This window comes from Patagioenas fasciata, chromosome 9 (genome assembly GCF_037038585.1).
Source record: "Patagioenas fasciata isolate bPatFas1 chromosome 9, bPatFas1.hap1, whole genome shotgun sequence".
NCBI lineage: Eukaryota > Metazoa > Chordata > Aves > Columbiformes > Columbidae > Patagioenas > Patagioenas fasciata.
In genome coordinates, this window is record NC_092528.1 from 5,629,283 (window position 1) to 5,650,030 (window position 20,748).

Consider the following 20,748-nt stretch of genomic DNA (forward strand, 5'->3'; position numbering starts at 1 on the left):
CTTCCGTATATTACCTTTGCTGCTTCTGTCATCTTTCTTCCAGATTGAGCACACTTTTATGAGCTTGCTCAAACTTCATTTAACCATGTTAGTAAACGTCTTTCAACCAAGCTAAAAAAGACCACCAAACCCACCATTAATTGTGTTGTCTGATGATAAATATGAAGCTGACGTTCCCTTTGCCAGACTCCTGGCAGGCACTGGAAAGAATGAGAATTCCCCCGGTCTTTGTAATTCCCTCCGCAAGCTGTGATGCAGCACGGCAGATGATGGTGCAAGAGCGATTACATCTCGCTGCTGGTGAATCAACGGGCTCCTTTTCCTCTTCTGAGGAGTGAGAGAGCAGAAAAGGAGCTTCAGGTTGTATTTGCACTCCTTTTTTTCCTTCTTCTTTTAATCCCTCCTCCAGTCATTGCCTGTAATGCCAAACTTCTGCAGCACTTTCAAAAGTACTCCTGGATGCTGTGGAAACTTTCCCTGCATAACGAAGCCAGGTAAGGATATAAAAGAGATGGGAACTGCTCTTCTGCACTCAGTTTGCATTTCAACCTGAACAAAATGATTGATTTCGAACTTCTCATAATGACTGAAGGATCAGCCTTCTGTTTCCTGAAGCGATCTGTTCTGAGTAGAGCTGTTGTAATTTCTTTAAATTCTGTATTGCTTTAAACTCTTTCTTTAAACAAAGCTACTGCGCGTCGAAATGGTCCTTTGTGCAGAACAGTTTTGGATCCAGCAGTTTATTCAAACACTGGTCTTTGAAACAGCTGCCCCAAAATCATACCACTTTGCATTATTAAATAAATCGCGTCTCTTAAGTTTCTCCACAAAGCTAAACTGCAGATTTAACGGGCTTGAAGCATTTAGTTTAACTGCGCCTGACAGAGCTGATGCCTGAGCCCCTTCAGTCTGCTTCTCCTCCTCTGCTCCTCAGAGCAAGGTCAAGGACGTTTCTGAACACTTGGAACGCGAAACACCCATCAGAGCTGCAGCTCCGAGGGTTCTGCACAGATGCTGTTTCTCCAAGCACCTTATTTTCTTGTGGAACAGGCGAGTTTTGGATTCCCATAGATGTGCTTCCAGCTTGTTGCTTGACGTTTTCTTGTCTTGAGCACGCAAGGTGCTAAGGAATAATTTGTTTCAGATCGAGAAGCTGGAACACTGAGTGTGTGATCAGATTTTACTATAGGGAGAAAGTAATTTACAAATACGTAAGCAAAAGTGTGGTATTTTTTATTTAATTTGCAACCTGAACATGGTGTTACGGTGTTGTTAGCTCAGTGACTGAGCTCTCTGAGGGAATTAGTCTGAGCTTAGAATCTGTTCTTGCCCAGTTTCAGATGCAGGTTGGTTGGATATCCTGACGTCTTGCCAACATCAGGCAGCTCCAAGAAATGCACAGACGGAGAAAATAATGGGGTTTGCTTTAGAAAAACGCAGAAGGCTACTCGTGATGTTGCTTTCTTCACATAGTGTATGATTTTGGTGTTAAAGTTCTGTCATATGCTTCTTTACCTCCTGTGATTAATCTGATTGTCTTTGTTCAAAAGGAGGGATGATTTCTTTTAAGTGTCCACTTGCATTTGGATAGCTAAGAACCCTGTGTCCTACTATTTTCTGAGATTTGATGAGCATAAGGGAAATGGATTATGCTGTAGTTATCATATCACTCCAAGCCCATCTTCAATAGGACTCTTAAATACCCTCTATCTGATTTGGTAGTTCAGACCAGAGATTTCTATGCCTCAAACTGCAGGCAAACAATATGTATTTTTAGAAGAACCTTTGGAATGAAAATCCCTTTGGGTAAGCTACTCAGACCTGCAGTTAGATTGGAGCGCTCCTAATTTTTTCCCCATATTGCAGCGTAGGTACTGGAGAACATAGATCCTGCAGATAACTTGCGACATCTGAAACAGCAATCAGTCAGCGAATTGGGAAAGCTACTGGAGGATGGGAATCGCAGTCTGATTCACAACTGCATCCCTGCGGACACGTTCGAGTGTTGCAGGTCTATTTATTTATTGTTCTCTATCAGTCTCTTTTGAGCTTCCCAACATAAACCAATATGCTCTTGCACTGGATTAATTCAGGCTGCTCACCTGTTTTCTTTTTCTTCATTGGGATCTGACAGTGTTATATGTGAGGAAATCCTGGTTTTAGTTCTCCCGCTAAGACCGTGTTATGCAAGACGCGTGTGTTGTGCCGAGATGTCGGATAGCACAGTGTTGACCCTTTGAAAATAAAGTGTGACAATTGAGTGTGAACTGCGCCATTTTATCCTGATTTTTAGGGGTGGCACTGTGGTGTGGCTGAGGCTGAGCTTTGGGACTATGATGGGCTGGTAGACACCAGCAAACTGGTCGTTTCCCAAACTGTCGGGACATGAGGAGATCTATGCAGAGAAGATCCTAAATCAAGTGTTCCAAACATCGGTTAAGCATATGAAGGAATGAGAAGCATATTTATTATTCAGCTATCATCACAACGTAATTTCTCTGTATCTTTGTGCTATTTACCCCACAGCAGAGAGGCTACCTGCTTCTTAGAGAAAAATCTCCAGGATGTTATGAGGAGGGAGGAAAGGCCAGCGCAGATTTTCTTGAATGTGCAATGTGTCATGTAGATGCTTTATTGTGTGGTGTCTTTAGCTTTAGAAGCTATTTGCTCATGCTCACGCTCATGTTTTTGTTAAGGACTCAAAGAGGATTGTGGTGATAGTGTATGTTCTTTTTCCAAATGGAGAAAGTGTGGCACAAAGTCCTCATTCAGTGGATCTTAGTCCCATCCTCTTCAATGTAGGCTGCGTAATTTGGGTAGAGATATCCTTAATGTGACTTAATGTAGACCGTGTGAATTATGATTTATAAGCTATTCTTTTCTCCCCGGGATCTCATCTGATAAATGACAAAAATGAATGCACATGAAGCTGTTTGGGATGGAGCTCCCCCTAAAAGAAGTTGTGCTGTCCTTTGTGTGAACCGATAGTGAGCCAGATCTGGGAACTGCTCCCCATGATGACGGGCTGTTCTTTTTGACTGGGTTGGTTTTATCGCTAGAGAAGTTTGTCTTTCCATCCTGCAAACGCTGCTGCTGGCACAAACAAGCAGGTGGCCCAGAAGTGCGAACAAGGACAGGATCTGATTCATTTGGCAGAGACATCGGCGTCTGCTCACCTGGTTCCTTCCCTGTCAGCCAACGCAAGAAAAGCTGTATTTTTATATTCTGTTTTATATTCTCCTATGTTAAAGCAATGATTTGTGTTGCAGGGCCGTCACTAGCTGTTGAGAACCATGTTTCACAATGGAGAACTGGAAGACAAGCCACCAGCTCCTCCCGTCCGGATGACCAGTTCGGGGGTCAAAGACCCGTTGTCTGCCAACCACAGCTTGAAACCCCTGCCCTCTGTACCAGAGGAGAGAAAACCTAGGAATAAAATCATCTCCATATTCATTGGCGCTGAAAAAGGTAAGATGCCTCTGTTTTCCAAGGTTACTACTTTTATCCCTTCGTAGCTCTTTAGACATTTGAGTTGAGCCCGTCCAAGTGTGGAAGGAGTGTTGAAAGTTGGATGTATGTGTTTAATGAGCTGAGATGTTCTTTCTGTTTGCATTGGGATGTTTGAACATGAAATGCTAAGTAGGAAAAATTAAATAGCTCACTGAGGCAAACCACCACCTATTGCCTCTCATGTTTGCTGCCCAGTTTGAAGGAATGCGTTTCCAAACAACCCTAAGAAATGTTTGTGATTCCTAAGCATCATATTACTTGCTGTTTTGCTACACTGAATGCGGATTTTTACTTTGAACTGAGCATCCAGTTGTTTTGGAAGGTACTTCATGTTGTTGACCATTTATGTGGTACCTTGAGGAGAAAAGAGATGGGAAAGAAATGCTGGGGAAGGTGCAGCGTGCATGAAGGGGAATTGAGAAAAATTAAGTTGTTCTGTCTGTGTAACTGCGCTGTTAGGGTTAATTACTAGTGGGGGGAAAATCTGGATTGCTGTAAACAAGATTATTTCTGAGAAAAAAATTGCTGTAATGAAACTAGACTTAGTGCTTAGTTTCCGTCCTCTTTTCTGTACGCTGAGTGTATATGCAGCACTGCAGCCCTGCCCCTGGTTCTCCAGGGTGTCTGTATCCACATACAATTAAAATACTGCACAGATGTGAATATCTTCTTACATCTGGGACGGTAAGACTGCGCAGCGACTTAGAAGCCTGACCTCAAACTCCTACGCATTTTCTTGATCTCTACCAGTTAGCGTTTTTGTGATGAATATTAAGATGCACATGGGGAAGGACCCTGCTGCTTGTATTATCTGTTAATTCTGCTGATGTGCCGGGCAGGACCGGTTCGGTCACGCTGACACAGGTTTGACTGTTTCCAGAGACTTTGCTCCTCTGGTTATTTATTCCCTTAGCTAAGGATTTTCCCCAGGGCTGGTTTTTACCCTCGCTCAGCTGGGTGAACAATCCCTCTGCACACAAACACGAGCTTCCCCGTGTTTGCAAGGTCTGGCGGAATTTCTGCTCTCAACAGTGGGTGTGTTTTTCCTTTTCGGAGGATGGAAAGATTTGGCCAGTGTAGCTTTTGGAAGCAGAAAAGTTATTTCACAAGGTCACTTATTGTGAAATAACTGTCCGTGGCTGGGTTGCAGCAATAGAAGCGGTGGGCTTTTCTTACCTTAAAGAGGTAAGTGTGGAAGAAGAAGAAGAAGGGGAGGAGGAGAGGAAAAGGAGGAGGAGAAGGAGAAGAGGAGGAGAAGGAGAAGAAGAAGAGGAGGAGAAGAAGAGAAGAGAAGGAGGAGAAGAGGAGGAAAGGAGGAGGAGAAGAGGAGGAAAGGAGGAGGAGAAGAAGAGGAGAGGAGGAGAAGAGGAGGAGGAGAGGAGAAGGAGGGGAGGAGGAGAGGAGGAGGAGAAGAGGAGGGGAGGAGTAGGAGGGGAGGAAGAGGAGGAGGGGAGGAGAGGAGAGGAGGAGAGGAGGAGGAGGAGGGGAGGAGAGGAGAGGAGGAGAGGAGGAGGAGGAGGGGAGGAGAGGAGAGGAGGAGGAGAGGAGGAGGAGGAGGAGAGGAGGAGGAGGAGGAGAGGAGAGGAGGAGGAGGAGGAGAGGAGGAGGAGGAGGAGAGGAGGAGGAGGAGGAGAGGAGGAGGAGGAGGAGAGGAGGAGGAGGAGGAGAGGAGGAGGAGGAGGAGAGGAGGAGGAGGAGGAGGAGAGGAGGAGGAGGAGGAGGAGGAGAGGAGGAGGAGGAGGAGAGGAGGAGGAGGAGGAGGAGAGGAGGAGGAGGAGGAGGAGGAGAAGTGACTCCAGAGCTGTGGAGGTGGTGGATCTGATCTGCGTGCATGAACCGGTGTTTTACCGTTATATCACTGGTATTGAGAGGAAGTGCCTAGAGATTGCAGTGAGTGCTGCCAAGTGTTAATACATCTGGTGGAAGGATCCGATCTGTCCGTCCTCAGCCTGGGAGGATGGTTCAGGAGCTGGGATGGCGCTTGTCGAGATGGTGGTGGGATGATCATTCCTCAGGGCATTCGTGGCCCTTTTTGGAGATGGGGATATCATAAAATTGAACATAAACCCCACGTGAAAGGAGGTTTTCCTTGCTCCATATTAGTGAGTTTAATACCTGCTTGTGTTGGGAAACCAATGCTGAATGCGAGTGGGTGCTGAAGAGCTTTGTGACGTTTTCTAGCACCTTCTCCTCAGAAGTTTCCTCTTTCCATCTTGCGGTTTGTTCATTGCTGAAATGGCTGGGGAGGTGGTTGAAGACTTGTATTGGCTCCTTTGGATGTGTTTGAGAGTCCCTTTCCTTAAGTTTATTCAGACTACTCTATAAATACTGCCAAATTTATGGAAATTAATCTGGATAGTTGTTTAGCATGTGTCTGCATCCCTGCCAGTATTTTGTGATGCAAACTAAAAATAGAAGAAATAATTTCTGCTGAGAAAAATATGTTTTGGATAAAATGGTGCCAGTTTATCTTTCCTAGATGTTAAAAAGTACTTAAAGTAACATTCTACTGGAACAAAGCCGGTTTTACTCCACGGCAAGATAATGTGGTTAGGAGAAATGGTAATTGAATTATGCAGCTTGAAGAAACTATCTGCAAGTTGTGGGTTTTCTTGTTGCTTGGTTGACCTGCAGCAAGGCTGGTGTAACCATCCCAAGAGGTGGTTTTGGCCCTGGAGACCGCAAAACTGGCTGCCGAATGTAAGCGGAATATAAATGGACATCGTGACTTTCTGGCACCAAACCATCAGTCAGATGTTGTTTTGCTCATTAGCGTGGCCGAGACGCACCCTCACCAGAAATGCCCGTTTAAATAAAATTTGGTTTTTAAATTCTGCTGCTGGGAAGCTTTACAGAAATATTAACTTCCTGCTTGGATTTTGATAATATGATGGGACTACACGCAAAAATTTTCTGTTGATGTGTGCTAGGGATTGTTTTCATGGGAAAAACTTCTCCAGCCAGTGCAAAACTTAACAAAGTGCTATAAAAATGGTAAGTTTTCCTTTTTGGCAAATGAAGATATTGTTCGTTTGTACACATACAAAGCTGCAGCAAACAGGCCTGTGACGGGATAAAGTTGTTTGGGGACGGGGTGGCCTTTGGGGGACTCGCTGCAGACGGGGGGGGTTGGCAAAACCAGAATTTCTGCCCCGAGTCTGAGCTAGTTCTGCACTGGAATAATCATCAGAGATTGAAGGGATTATTTAATGACCTAGGCATGGAGGTTTTTTCCCCCCTTTAGTTCCATTGTTTAGGATAAATGAGGTGATAGTCATCTTTTTACTAGAGTGCTTAATTGCCATGAATTTCCTTGGCTGGACTTCTGAAGTTAAATGAACCTGCGTGTGTTTTTGAAAGGCTTTAAAATAGGCCCACAAACCAAGAAATGGTGGGTTTTGAGCAGAGCTTATTACAGGAGGTGCCGTGGGGCATCGCCCGGACCGGGAATCGTGTGTGTGACGCACTTGAGCCCGGGAGCTCCGGGTGGATTTCACTGTGGTTTCACCTGCGGCTCCGTAACTCACAGTTTACCACTTGGAGTTATCTACCTATGACCAGCAAGCAGGCTGTGGAGAAATGGCTGCGTTTCTTGTGGAGGAGACTCCACACCCGCTCTGGGCAGCCTGGGCCAGGCTCTGGCACATCCCAGCAAAGAAGTTTCTGCTCATGTTCAGATGGAGCCTCCTGTGTTTCAGTCTGTGCCCGTTGCCCCTCACCCTGGCGTTGGGCACCACTGAACAGGGTCTGGTCCATCCTCTGACACCCACCCTGAGATATTGATCCGTTGATCAGATCCCTCTCAGCTTCTCTTCTCCAGCTCAACAGCCCCAGCTCACAGAATCCCAGAATGTCAGGGGTTGAAGGGACCTGAAAGCTCATCCAGTGCAATCCCCCCATGGAGCAGGAACACCCAGCTGAGGTTCCACAGGAAGGTGTCCAGGCGGGTTTGAATGTCTGCACAGAAGGAGACTCCACAACCTCCCTGGGCAGCCTGGGCCAGGCTCTGACACCCTCACCAGGAACAAGCTTCTTCTCAAATTTAAGTGGAACCTCCTGTGTTCCAGTTTGCACCCATTGCCCCTTGTCCTGTCACTGGTTGTCACCCAGAAGAGCGTGGCTCCATCCTCCTGAGACTCCCCCTTTCCATATTGATCCCCAGGAATGAGTCCCCCCTCAGTCTCCTCTTCTCCAGCTCCAGAGCCCCAGCTCCCTCAGCCTTTCCTCACACGGGAGATGCTCCACTCCCTTCAGCATCTTGGTGGCTGCGCTGGACTCTCTGCAGCAGTTCCCTGTCCTTCTGGAACTGAGGGGCCACAACTGGACACAATATTCCAGGTGTGGTCTCCCCAGGGCAGAGCAGAGGGGCAGGAGAACCTCTCTGACCTACTGACCACCCCCTTCTAACCCACCCCAGGTACCATTGGCCTTCCTGGCCACAAGGGCCCAGTGCTGGCTCATGCTCACCCTGCTGTCCCCAGGACCCCCAGGTCCCTTTCCCCTACACTGCTCTCTAATAGGTCATTCCCCAACTTATACTGGAAACTGGGGTTGTTCCTGCCCAGATTCAAGACTCTACACTTGCCCTTTCCGCAGCACAAAGATGCTCCAGACCCCTCAGCATCTTTGTGTCCCTCTGCTGGACTCTCTCCAGTAATTCCTTGTCCTTCTTAAACTGGGGAGCCCAGAACTGGACCCAACTCCAGATGTGACCTCACCAAGGTGGAATAAAGGGGGAGGAACAACCTCCAACCTCCCTGACCTGCCGCTCACGCTCTTCCTCACACCCCCCATGTACCGGGCACACTGCTGGCTCATGATCCCCGCGTTGTCCCCTATGCTGCTGCTGCCTTTGCAGGGCCAGGACCTCCCCTCGGGTTCACTTGCCGTTTGGAACATGCAGTGCCCTTTATTACCGGATTCCCGGTTGGTACAGAGCCGCAGCACACGCAGGTTGCAGAGCAGCGTGGCCTCGGCTATGTTCTGCCAACCCCTGACTCACGGGATTTGCCTCTTGCCAGGACCTCTCGACTTGCGTGTGTTTGAAGTGCTGCCCCTGTGGGCAGAAGAGGGATTTTCACTCTCCTTGATTCGCCTGCTAACAAAATGTGTGTATTTTTCGATGGAGCGGGTTTATTTGCACAACACATGCTGGTTTGAGCCCCCGGTACTGTTCCCTACATATCAAGTGCTCCCGAAGAACAACCTTCCTGAGTAATTTAACTCTTTTCTTTCTTTTCCTCTTGCTTTCACATAAACATCTGCAAGAGATCGGGGAAAAAACAGCACTTAAAGTGTTTTCTCATAAGCAAGTTTCTCCTGTCCTGTGACCGCATGACGTTAATGAGAACATTCGACAGTCCCTTGGCTTTTTTGGCTCTGACCTGTGTAGCCATATTAAAGATATCCTGTTTATAATCGCCCTGTCTTTCCAGCGCATTGTTCGGCTGGGGCAGCCCACATGGCTTTTCGTTTGTAAGTATTGTCCTCGGCTCCCCGTCCTTCCTCCCGCCCGGCGCGAGGGGATTTCAGACGGACTCTGGCTCTGAGCAGCCTCATCTACACTTGCCCCACGTTCGGTAACTTTGTACCGTGCATTAATGAAGAGCGAACCTTTATTTTTGCAAGAACAAGAAAACAGGTTCCTGAAACCTTCCGGCTTTCACCTCTGAACCTTTTCCGAGTCAAATGAACGGAACGGTGTATTTTATATTTAGGTTGAGCTACAAATTGTCTTCCAGTTTATTTTAACTTTGTCAGGGAAACAAAAAGACAAAAAACCCAAGCCCCAGGCGTTATAAAACATCTTATAAATTTAATTGGAGCTGGGTTGGATTGTGCACATGGTCTTCCTCATTATCTGTTTTTGCTTCTGGTACTTATGCAACCCCAAACCCTTTAATTTAAATTAGGTAATTGCTCCGAGGCTATAAACTCTTATCTTCATCACAGGAAGTCCTAGTTTGCATTAATTACCTTGAACTGGAGCAGTGAGGCAACTGAATCTTTACTGTCTTTAGGGTGAAATTGAGGTTGAAATGAAGTTGTCTTTGCTGTTCTTCTTAATCCCTATTAACATGTCTATTTTTGCACCGTGAACATTTCATGTGTTTGGATTTGTTATGCTCAGAACACTGTGGCACTTTTAATCTCTTATTTGCCTGCTACTGTAATATAAATGATTTGAATGGAACAAGTTGTTCATTCTTAGGTGAAGCTTGAAAATATTAAATCAGCGTGCTGTGTATTTAAACACCTCCATCCTGAAAACAGAATAATGTTCACCCAAAGTGTTGTGCTACTTGTATCGATCATATCAAACAGAGACAATAGGACTTCAAATCTTTGCTCAGCGCATCTTTGAATCTCTTTGTCAGGAAGCAAGAAGAAGGAGAAGGAAAGGCCGGAGATCTCCCCCCCGTCGGATTTTGAGCACACCATCCACGTTGGCTTTGATGCCGTTACTGGAGAGTTCACTGTAAGTAACCCGGCCTTGGAGCTGCTCAGCAAACAGCCGCAGGTCAGCGCTCTACTGAAGCCGTTGTTGATTTTTATCAAAGAAATAGTTTTACTGTGTACAGCACGCAGAGCAAGGAGACTGCGACCTGTTAGTGTAAATGGCACATCCGATGTTGTGTCACCTCAAGATATTGGCTGTGGATTGTGTCACCTGTGGACGAACAGCTCCCCGTTAAAACCCCTCCCACCCGTTCATGTGGCTAAGGCTTAACGCGTTATGCTTTTTATAGAGGAAATAAATTTATTCTGCCTTTTAAAACTTGCAAATACCAGAAGGATGCTTAAAATCACCTGTTATTTCAGGGAATGCCGGAGCAATGGGCTCGGTTACTGCAGACCTCAAATATCACAAAGCTAGAACAGAAGAAAAATCCCCAGGCGGTACTAGATGTGCTGAAGTTCTACGACTCCAAAGACACGGCAAAACAGAAGTATCTGAGTTTTTCTGCTCCAGGTGAGATCCGAGGCATATTAAAGGGGAGTTGGGTGTTTGGAACGCAGTCTCCGCTCTTTCAGAATCATAAATCAGATTAAAATGCTGAGAGGGCGAGCTGCTTCTCAATGAGGAGCAAACTCGAAGATGGATTTAAAACTTACTGGAAACTGGTGTTGTCCAGTTAATTTCCTGTTCTAAGTGGAGAAGGGAAAGAAGTGGAACTGTATAATTCAAACGAACAGCCAAAATTAACTTGTAACAGGCTGTGTTTATGAAGCTGAGGCTCTGAGACTCTGATTAATTGGTTTTGTGCTGGAGACCTTGCTCCTCCTGTCTGTGGCTAAAACAGCTGCCTGTGAACTGGATGTGGTGACATCGAAGATGCAAAATAAGTTGTTTTCAGGTCAGGAGCCATGTGGGGGGGTTGAGAGAATGTCTGCCCTGCAAACACATGCGGTTTTACCTGGTTTTCTTCAAATTGTTTCTGAAAACAGTTTAGTGATACTCTCTTCCTTGATTCAAGATACCGCTAAGGGAGCAGAAATACGTGTTTGATCCTGGTTTCACATCTCGATAAGGCAGAACACATAAATGTGATGATCAGTGCTCGGTTTGGAACACCGAGTGGGTTTGTCTGCCCTTAGGGGAGGACTTTAGAAACTTGCAACTTCCTTCTGCGGTTGTGACCACGAAATTTGGCTTTCTGAGAGCTGAAAAAAAAATCTCCAGAGCTCTCTGTGTTCTTGTCACGGAGGCACCCCGAGGTTAGTTTAAGGAACAACAGGGTCCAAAACAAGCCTTTATTCGGTAAAAGAAAGTGCAGCGGAGTGACCAGTGGAAGGTGGGCTTTTAGCACTCCAAAGTGAGTTGAATACAGGTTTGGATATCAGTTGAGTAAATTATTAAGGGGCAGCAACTAATACAACAGGAGGGCCACCGTGTGCATGCACGTGGCTTCACCAAAAACAATGCCGGAGCCGCCCCTGAGTCCGGGAAGAGTCCATGCTTGCCTGAACACGGTCTGGGATTATTTTAAAGGGATACACGTACTCGTATTGAGTACGGAAAGTGTACACTCGCGATTCTGCAAGGATTAATTTATACACGTGCTCGTATTGAGCATGGAAAGTACGCGTGCAAATGTGCACGGAAAATAGATACACTCGCAATCCTACAAGGGTTAATTTTACTCACACCCGTGGCGGTGAGGCAAGCGAAGTCTCCATCCCAGGGGGGCAGTGGCTCCTGGCAGCAGCAGCTCAGTTCGTAACTCCAAGAGATCCGCGCAAGTGGTGGAGCCTCGACGAGAGTCCCATTTTTATAGCCTGATCAGATCTGACTGTGGGCATTCCAGAAGCTTCTCTGCACCCCCACAGTGGCTGTGGGTGCCCCTGAAGCCTCCAAACATCCCCCACACTGGCCGTGGGCGCCCAGTGGCTCCCTGGTGCCTCTGTGCTCCCTTCTCTCTCTTAATGACCCTGGCCAGCGGGCTCTGGGGTCAAACAAAAGAATCTGTCAGCCTCAAGCAGCAGAGAGAGAGGGAGATGTGTCTATGCCCTCCATATCGACGGAAGGGGGGGGAGAGGGGGGTTTGCATTCTGGCCACAGTTCTTTACTCTCTTCACTCTTTATTATTTTTCTGATGATTTTATGTATTTTGCTGTTTGTCCTATTTAGAAAAAGATGGTTTCCCTTCAGGAACACCAACGGTGAGTGTGTTTGCTATTCTTTGTCTATCCGTACTCGTGTAAAAGTTCAGGTCTTCTGTGTTTGCCGTGTACTGAATCTCGTAGTGTAAAACAAAATGAGATTTTTGTGGAATAAAAACATAGATTTGGGGCATCAACAGAGCGTTTTTCACTGGAGCGATAGTATTTTAGTCTTGGAATAAAATGTAATAGGGCACTTAAACCACTCAACCTATTATTTTCATTTGACAACAGTAAGAATTCTTTAATCTTCATGGGGGGCAGAGAGAAGCAAGTCTTTAACTCTGTAGGGGAAACAATTCTGTTTGTTTATTAACTTTTTGTAATTTGGTTAAAAATATAGGGCAATGCCAAAGGTTCGGAGCCGTCAACAGCTGTGGCAGATGATGATGAGGATGATGAGGAAGCTCCTCCTCCTGTTATTGCCCCACGGCCAGACCACACAAAATCGGTGAGCGGCTGTCAAATTCCCAAACTCCTCGGTACCGCAGGACTTTTTCTACTTCGTTATCTAGCAAAGCGTTGTATTTGTGAAATAAACCATTTTAAGTTCTGCTTTTTCTTTGAGTTTGCTAAGAAAATGCCTAATTTCTGGATATTGGATCAGAAATCCTGAAGTTAATGCTGATTTGTTTGTGGGCTTGTGTTGAAGATGCCCAGTGAAGCCTCTGCTTCAACCCAAGATGCGACGAGGAGGCTTCTTAGTCCTAAAAGTGGCAGTGTCTTTCATTTCCTTTATTTTATTTGATTGCAATGTGATAACCTCACACTGCATGTCCTACCTAAACCCAAACAAATTCACATGTAAGATTTGAAAGCTGATGTTACTCATCAGCATTACCTGGAAAGTTAAATGCTTAAGAAGTTGTTCGTTAAGTTTCAGTGTAGTTCTCTTGAACTTCACGCCTTGTTAACAAATCCCAGCTCGTACTTTGGACTGTGATATGTGGATACCTTGCTGCTCTGCCCATTCGTTTTTGCTTCGGGAGCGCAAATGCGAATTGTGTACGTGTGTCTCCTTTATAATCGCCTGCTCTGGGTGTATAAATGTATCAAATGTGACAGATCTTACAGCTTGATATTTCTAAGGTGTGTCTGTGAACAGCTCAGGAGGAAATTAAATAAAGCTCCAAGAAAATCCCCTAAACTGAGGGCAACTGGGAAGTTTCCGAGAACCTCGTACTTCTTTTCATGTTGAAGCATGAATCTTTTTCCTTTCAATCTCAGTAGTGGTTGATCTTGCTATTAAATAGTGATTTCTGCACTGATAACTAGCGTGGGTTATGAAGAATAAGCAAGTAGAAAACCCACCAAAGGTTTGTGTGTGGAAATTACTCTCCTGACATCCACTCAGGGGGTGCCTGGGTCCTTCTTTCAGAGCTCAATAAAGTTACCAGCATCTTGACTTTCTGGAATTTAATGCTTCTCAGATCTAATTTCTTCCTCCAGCCTGTTATGTCAACTGGTGTTTGGGGAATCTTTAAAGAACTGTGCTTGTTTTCAGCGGAAAGTCAATGGAGATGCCGAGGTAAACGGTCTCTGTTTCAACAGATTTACACTCGGTCTGTGATTGACCCCATCCCCGCGCCGGCCGGTGACGCCGCTGTTGACAGCGCGACGAAATCGGGGGATAAGCAGAAGAAGAAGACCAAAATGTCGGATGAAGAGATCATGGAGAAACTACGTAGGTGGTTTTTGTTTCAGAGAAACGACGGCTTTAAGGCTGGGGAGGAATGTTAAGCTTTTGCCCTCATCTTCTATGTCTTGTGTGGCTACCATGCTTGATGGGTTTTGTGTCCAAGAGCAGCTGAGAGGAGCATTCAGAAGTTTTGCTTATTTTTGTGCTTCAGAGCCTTATTGGGTAAAAAAGATCGTAGAGCAGGTTTTGTGGGTTGAAGTTGAGTTGTGACAGTGTGATCTGCCTCTGTAATACAACCGTAATAACACAAAATAGCTTCTGCTGTTGCTTGTTCCATAGTCGTCTTGAAGACAATTTTTCACATTGATTTTCCTGTGCTTAAGTCAAGAACTGACTGGTTTCCAGACTAGGCCCGGCTACCGGATTTGTCATAACCCCACGCTGGGTTTTGCTACACAATTAAATTGAGATACTATAGTGGGAAATAGCATGATGTGTCTCATTTCTTTTTTAGGGACTATCGTGAGCATAGGAGATCCCAAGAAAAAATACACCAGATATGAAAAAATCGGGCAGGGGTAAGTGCTCACCCGAACTTTTATTCCCAGTGAGGCAGCATTAAAAGCAGTTCTCTGTCCAATATGATGGCGTAGCCCCCACTTACTGAAGCAGGCAGAAATGTGGGCTGTGTTAAGTGGTGATAAACAGATGGTGAAGGCTGGAAATATTCTTTTCATGGGAGAATGTAGCTCTGTAACTTCTCCAGGGGTGTAGCTGGTCCTCTCCTCTCTGGTAAGATGTGTTCACAATGGCTGAATAGCATGAGAGCATGTCAGAGTTATATTCGGTAACAGTACTGCCTGGACTAAGTCATTATTTGAGAAGAAAGTATATATTAATACAAGTTGTAGCTTTTCCAGCTTTGATTTTATACATATATATATATACCTAACTCCTACTGTGTACTTTCCAAATAAGTCTGTGTGCGTTTGTGCGTGGGCTTCCCTGGGGGAAAATAAAAGTTAACACCTATTGCAGAAAGGGCTGCCCAGCTTCTCTGATCTTCTGGGGGCTCAGACACTCTGGATACAGGAGGATAGCTGGTGTCAGAGTGAACCCGAGATGAGTTTGTTGTGTGTGAACTGCCTGGTGTTTCCATGATACCACTTGCTTTTAATAACCTTCTTGTTGATAAAGCTCTTGCAACATGGCAAGCTGACACAGTTTAGTGTTTGTGATCTATCTGTTCGTGTGTGTGTTTGTTACACAACTGCCTGCAATGTTGTTTTTTTTCTTCACAGGGCTTCAGGTACAGTGTTCACAGCTATCGATGTGGCAACGGGGCAGGAGGTGAGATTTCTGTGTTCGCTGCACTGCGATTGCTTTGTCTGTGTAAATGTTTTTATGTAGGTGGCCGAATGTTTTTATGTGGGCTTCAGTGTAAGTTGGGGAACGAGCTGTTGGAGAGCAGTGTAGGGGAAAGGGACCTGGGGGTCCTGGGGACAGCAGGGTGACCATGAGCCAGCACTGGGCCCTTGTGGCCAGGAAGGCCAATGGTACCTGGGGTGGGTTAGAAGGGGGTGGTCAGTAGGTCAGAGAGGTTCTCCTGCCCCTCTGCTCCGCCCTGGGGAGACCACACCTGGAATATTGTGTCCAGTTGTGGCCCCTCAGTTCCAGAAGGACAGGGAACTGCTGCAGAGAGTCCAGCGCAGCCACCAAGATGCTGAAGGGAGTGGAGCATCTCCCATGTGAGGAAAGGCTGAGGGAGCTGGGGCTCTGGAGCTGGAGAAGAGGAGACTGAGGGGGGACTCATTCGCGGGGATCAATATGGAAAGGGGCAGTGTCAGGAGGATGGAGCCAGGCTCTTCTGGGTGACAACCAGTGACAGGACAAGGGGCAATGGGTGCAAACTGGAACACAGGAGGTTCCATTTAAATTTGAGAAGAAACTTGTTGGGGGTGAGGGTGTCAGAGCCTGGCCCAGGCTGCCCAGGGAGGTTGTGGAGTCTCCTTCTCTGCAGACATTCAAACCCGCCTGGACACCTTCCTGTGGAACCTCAGCCGGGTGTTCCTGCTCCATGGGGGGATTGCACTGGATGAGCTTTCCAGGTCCCTTCGAATCCCTGACATCCTGTGATTCTGTGAAATTACTTGGCTCTATTTCTTTCTGTGGCTCCCATCTCTGCTATCACCTCCCAGAAGAGTGTTGTCGTAGTCATCTGTAACAGTGTGTGCCTTGTTCTGTGATAATCAGATGATCCAAGCTATAAATAGAGTTTTGTCTTTCGGGTGAAAAGCAGAGGAAGTGAGGTGTTCCAGAAATGGGTTTTGAATAAAGTTTTGCCTTTGAGAATTGCCGGCAGTGGTGTTACCACATTTTCAAAACTCACATTTTAGTCAGTGTTTGCACACTTGCTCTCTAACCCTGTCTCAGCAGAGGTGGTGGATGTGCCTGTCTGTATGTGACAGCTCCCCCGGTGTGATTCTCCGCTGTAGTCACAGAGCCTTCTCCACGTCCTGCTCTTTGCTTTCTCTCCTTGGTGCCTCCAACCCCCCTGGTGAAGTTGGTATCATCAACAATAATCTCCCTGGTTGTCACCTAGCGGTCATCCCTGGTTCCCAGGATTTAAACTTAGGAATTCTTAGCTTCTCTTTAATTTCAAAATCCCTTAATTTTCTTTTGAACATCTGCCAGTAGCCTTAGGTCACTGATCAGTAATTGCCCTTTCAACATCAGCCGCGTTTACCAGTACTGTAGCGGAGCACATCTCAATAAAACACAAGCCTTTCAGTCGTCCCAATGCCTCGTCTCTCAAATTCCTCTCTGCGCACTGCAGTACTTCACGTCCTCGTACTGACTGCAGGCTACATTTTGTAATTCAGTTCCTTTCTTAGACCTCCCGTGCGTCCCGTCAGGCTGTTTGCAGTCTCTGCGCATTAAAGGGATGCGGTACTCCAACTGTCTGGGTAGAATTTGGTCTATTCAGCAGTGAGAACAGGCCAAATGAGGATTTTGTTGCTATTTTCAACACCTGGAAAGTGTGGAGAATATGGAGCGCAGGCTCCTCCTAGAGCAGCACAGGACAAGAGGTAACAGACAAAAGTTGCCATAAAGGAGGGTCTGGTTAGATGATGGAAATGTTTCTCCCCTCGCAATCAGGATGGTTGAACATGGGACAGGAGCCCAGAGTGGTTGTTGAGTATCTGCCCATGGATATCTCCATTCAAACCTCGGTTGCACAAAACCTTCAGCAACCTGCTCCACTTTGGCTGTGCTGTAGGCAAGGGATTGGACCAGGCGACCTCCGGAATCCCCTGAAACCTTAATTATGATTCTGTGCCACAGGCTTTCTCCTTTTAGTGCTCTTGGCAATATGATAGCGATGGTTTCTACAGGGTTATATTGGTTCTTGCATTTGGTTTTGGACTGGCGGGCAGGTCATCTTGTAAACTCAAAAGTGCCTCCTCAAAGTGTTGCAGGTAACATAACTGCAACGATTCTTCAACATTTTAAAATCGGGAATAGTTACCCTGATTAGCTTATTTCCTGGACAAGACAGCTCTTGATCTTCCCTTCCTTCTCTGGGATAGCTCAGTGGCTTAATTGCTTTGAGAGCAATTCCTTCTGCCTCCCAGCACTCCTTATACTCAAAGGCTAATTTGGTCAGAATCTAGCAACACATATTGTCTTGCCTTGCATTGGAAGGTTTATGCTATCACCCTTAGTTGCTACAAGATTCTCTTCTGCTTTAGGCCTATTGGGATGAAATTGGGCAAGTATCTTTTTATCTTCTGAATGTTGCCTTCTGGCCTTTGTTATTGTTTGTGGATCTTTTCAACTGCGAGAGGGTGATGTTGGCTGTGGGTGTGAGTTGTGTGCTCATCAAGCTGTAATTCTTTTAAGTTGTATGCTAATAAATAAATAACGTGCCAGCTGCAAGCTGTGCTAAACTCCTTTAATCCTGTTATGGAATTTCTTCTGACTTTCCACCATATTAAGAACGACCGAATGGTTTTGATACCTGGGTTCGAGCGATTGCTGTTTTATTTTGTCCTGTTCAGGTTGCTATTAAACAGATAAACCTGCAGAAACAGCCCAAGAAGGAGCTGATTATTAATGAGATCTTGGTAATGAAGGAGCTAAAGAACCCCAGCATCGTCAACTTCCTGGACAGGTAAATGCAGCTGACTGGTCGATTCCTTCATCCCCAGGGGTTTCCAGAGGTTTTAACTTGATTTACTAACACAGATCCGTACCTCAGGGTCTTACAAACACATGAAACTGTGCCCATTTAGCTTATAAGAAGCACGCAGCTTTTATTGGCAGCATTTACATTTCATGTTGCCTTCCAGAGATGAACTTTCTTTACGGTTTGTCTAGAAGTGCTTGTGAATGATTTCATTGCCTGGCTCTTCTCAGTCGTTTTCCAGTTCTCAACCTCATGATGGCAAACGGGCGTGCTCTTCGTTTTCTGTTTGCAGTTACCTCGTAGGAGATGAACTGTTCGTGGTGATGGAGTATCTGGCTGGGGGCTCACTAACAGACGTGGTCACAGAAACGTGTATGGATGAAGCGCAGATCGCTGCTGTTTGCAGAGAGGTGAGCGTCGTAGTTGAATTTCATCGGTAGAGGAACGAAGACGCCCTCTTCGAATTTGTGGTACACTTACGTTAGGACTAATTATAACAATAACCATTGAGTTAGGCAGGATGAACACTACTGAGAGCAGAAATTTATATCAAAGTAACAGAAAATAACAAAACGAGTTTAACTCGGAAAATTGGGGGTTTGCAATTAACTGGCAAGATTGCAAGAGGTCCCAAACAGGTGGGAAAGAAAGAGATCTTCATCCACAAAAGCATTTTATCGCCACTTCAATCAAACCTACAAGCTTGACATGCCTGAGAGCTGGTGTCTTATTAAACAGGAGTGTGCTTATATTTGGACTCCAAGTCAAGAAGCTATGTTGATGAGATGGCCTGTAAGGCTTAAGTTTCCCTCTGTACCTCGGTGCAGGAGGCCAATGTTTGAGGCTTTATTCAGAGTTTCTGATGACAAAGCTGATGAAAAACATTAAAAACAAGATGCAAAGCTTTGGATGAGGAGGGGGTGCCTCATGTATTGTTAAACAGCAGTTGCCTAGGTCAGTTGAGGAGAACTGCTGAGCTCCAGAGGGAGTCTAGTCCCGTCATCCTTGCTCAAAGGAGTGTTAACCTCAGTGTTTCTAGGGGGGGAGGCTTAAAAAAATAGACAACATTTGTGGTGTTCACTTCGCTCCCAAATGAAACTGCATTGTGGGACGTAAGGTGAATCTGCCTGTTAAATGTCTATTAGGCATATAAATACTTCTGGTGTGGTGGGAGAGTCTCTGTTTTCCATTTTTAGAAAGTTATTGTCTGAGAGATACCCTCTTGTGAGAGTTTACAAAACACTGTAATACAAATCTGACGCTCACTTTTACTTGAAGTTCTTAGATAGTCTCCGTACATTTGTTAGTGCTTCAGTGTGTCATTGGGGGTTTGCAAGTTGTAACACGGGAGCTCTGGCAGTTTGGAGCTGGGTGTGTGGGAAGGGTGGATGGTGGAGCAAACACATTTGGGGTTTGGTACCTGGGTTGCCCAGTCCTGCTGACAGTTTTAACAGTAAGATTGTTCATAATGTGCGTTGAAGTTCAGGGAAGAGCAACGAAGGAGTTTAGCAGGTGGGAAAGAATGTATTTTTTAACTTTGACTAACAAAGAATGTTCCAAGGCAACAAGAAGCCTTGAGTAATGATATATAGGTAATGTAGACTGTAGAGATAGGAGCATAAAAAAGAAAAGGAAAAACGCCTGAAAGCTTCAGGGTGTTTTCCAATAGGAAGAAGGGGAACTGTGTTTGTTTGGAGTGTGAAAGTAGATCTGATGAAACAAGAATAGCTTAAAAATCATGTACTAAAATACAGCTGAACTTGGTGCAGACTATCCCTTTCTCATTCTCACGGTGCGTGAAATCTATAGGTTTGTGACATCTGAGCTTGCTTTCTGCATTTCTCAGAAAAACAATTCTCCAGAAGCTTGTAATTGGAATAATCTTAAGATTGCAGTAAGATACCAAATGGAAGAGTTAAAAATAGCTGAAGTCACAACTTGTCGGTGGTTTCTGCCCGGAGTCAGAGCCCCAGCATCCAGCTCAGGCTTGATTTATTAGGGCAGGAGGAGAGTAATTGTATTATCTGCTAGGCACAAGAAACTTAGACTTTAAGAACTCCATCTGAATACATCAGGGTAACATCTGCTTTTGATGAGTCAACAAAAAGGAGGGGATGGCAAGCAAACTTGTACCTTAACATGTACGGACAGGTGATGGTTTCCTGAGAAACTAGAGCTGGAAGCGGAGAACTGAAGGTAACTATTGACTGTAACAGTAATTAGCTTTTCCGAGGAAAAGGTCTCATATTGAACCATCGTACTTCATCACAACTCTGCTGCCCGGTGTGTTAGATGTGCTTCGTTCTGCAAGGCAGGGCCACTTCGCTAAAGCAAATGAAATCACAAAAAAAACACCAAAAAATTCCATCCGTGCCAAGTTGCAAATGGTAAATGTTCTGCTTATATTAAAAGAGAAAAAGCTTACGATTTTTTTTTTCATTTTATTCTCAAACAGCAAAAATAAATTCAATTGTTTTTAGGCAGAAAGTCAGTGTGAAAGGTTTTAATTGAAAACTGCAAAATATATATGTATGGCTTTCATAATGAAGGGGTTTTACAGCCTTCACTGTAGGAGATGTTTGATGCTTGTTGAGAACGAGCTCTCACTGATTGCTCTTGGAAAAGCTCTCACTTCATCCTTTATTGTTCCTCTGTAGAATTTGTGGCATATACCAAAGTTAACATCTGGGATTTTCAAGAGTGTCTCGAGTGATGAGGAGTTTAATTTTTAGGCTTAAGATAGCAG

General features: G+C 45.4%; 1 protein-coding gene across 3 annotated transcripts in view; it reads left to right on the top strand.

Annotated features, from left to right (window-relative positions):
* The window catches only part of PAK2 (p21 (RAC1) activated kinase 2), a 47,263-nt gene that overhangs the window by 18,847 nt on the left and 7,668 nt on the right, over window positions 1–20,748 (top strand). For 2 of the 3 annotated variants that reach the window (XM_065845128.2, XM_065845129.2), the window contains exons 2-11: window positions 3,270–3,468; window positions 9,888–9,988; window positions 10,333–10,483; window positions 12,143–12,174; window positions 12,518–12,625; window positions 13,726–13,858; window positions 14,328–14,391; window positions 15,115–15,163; window positions 17,875–17,987; window positions 18,295–18,412. In XM_065845128.2, the coding sequence (XP_065701200.1) occupies window positions 3,294–3,468; window positions 9,888–9,988; window positions 10,333–10,483; window positions 12,143–12,174; window positions 12,518–12,625; window positions 13,726–13,858; window positions 14,328–14,391; window positions 15,115–15,163; window positions 17,875–17,987; window positions 18,295–18,412 (1,044 nt within the window). In that variant the 5' untranslated portion in view covers window positions 3,270–3,293. Of the gene's footprint in view, window positions 1–3,269; window positions 3,469–4,674; window positions 4,696–9,887; window positions 9,989–10,332; window positions 10,484–12,142; window positions 12,175–12,517; window positions 12,626–13,725; window positions 13,859–14,327; window positions 14,392–15,114; window positions 15,164–17,874; window positions 17,988–18,294; window positions 18,413–20,748 lie in introns of those variants that run through there. The other variant, XM_071812360.1, reaches the window with a different exon arrangement.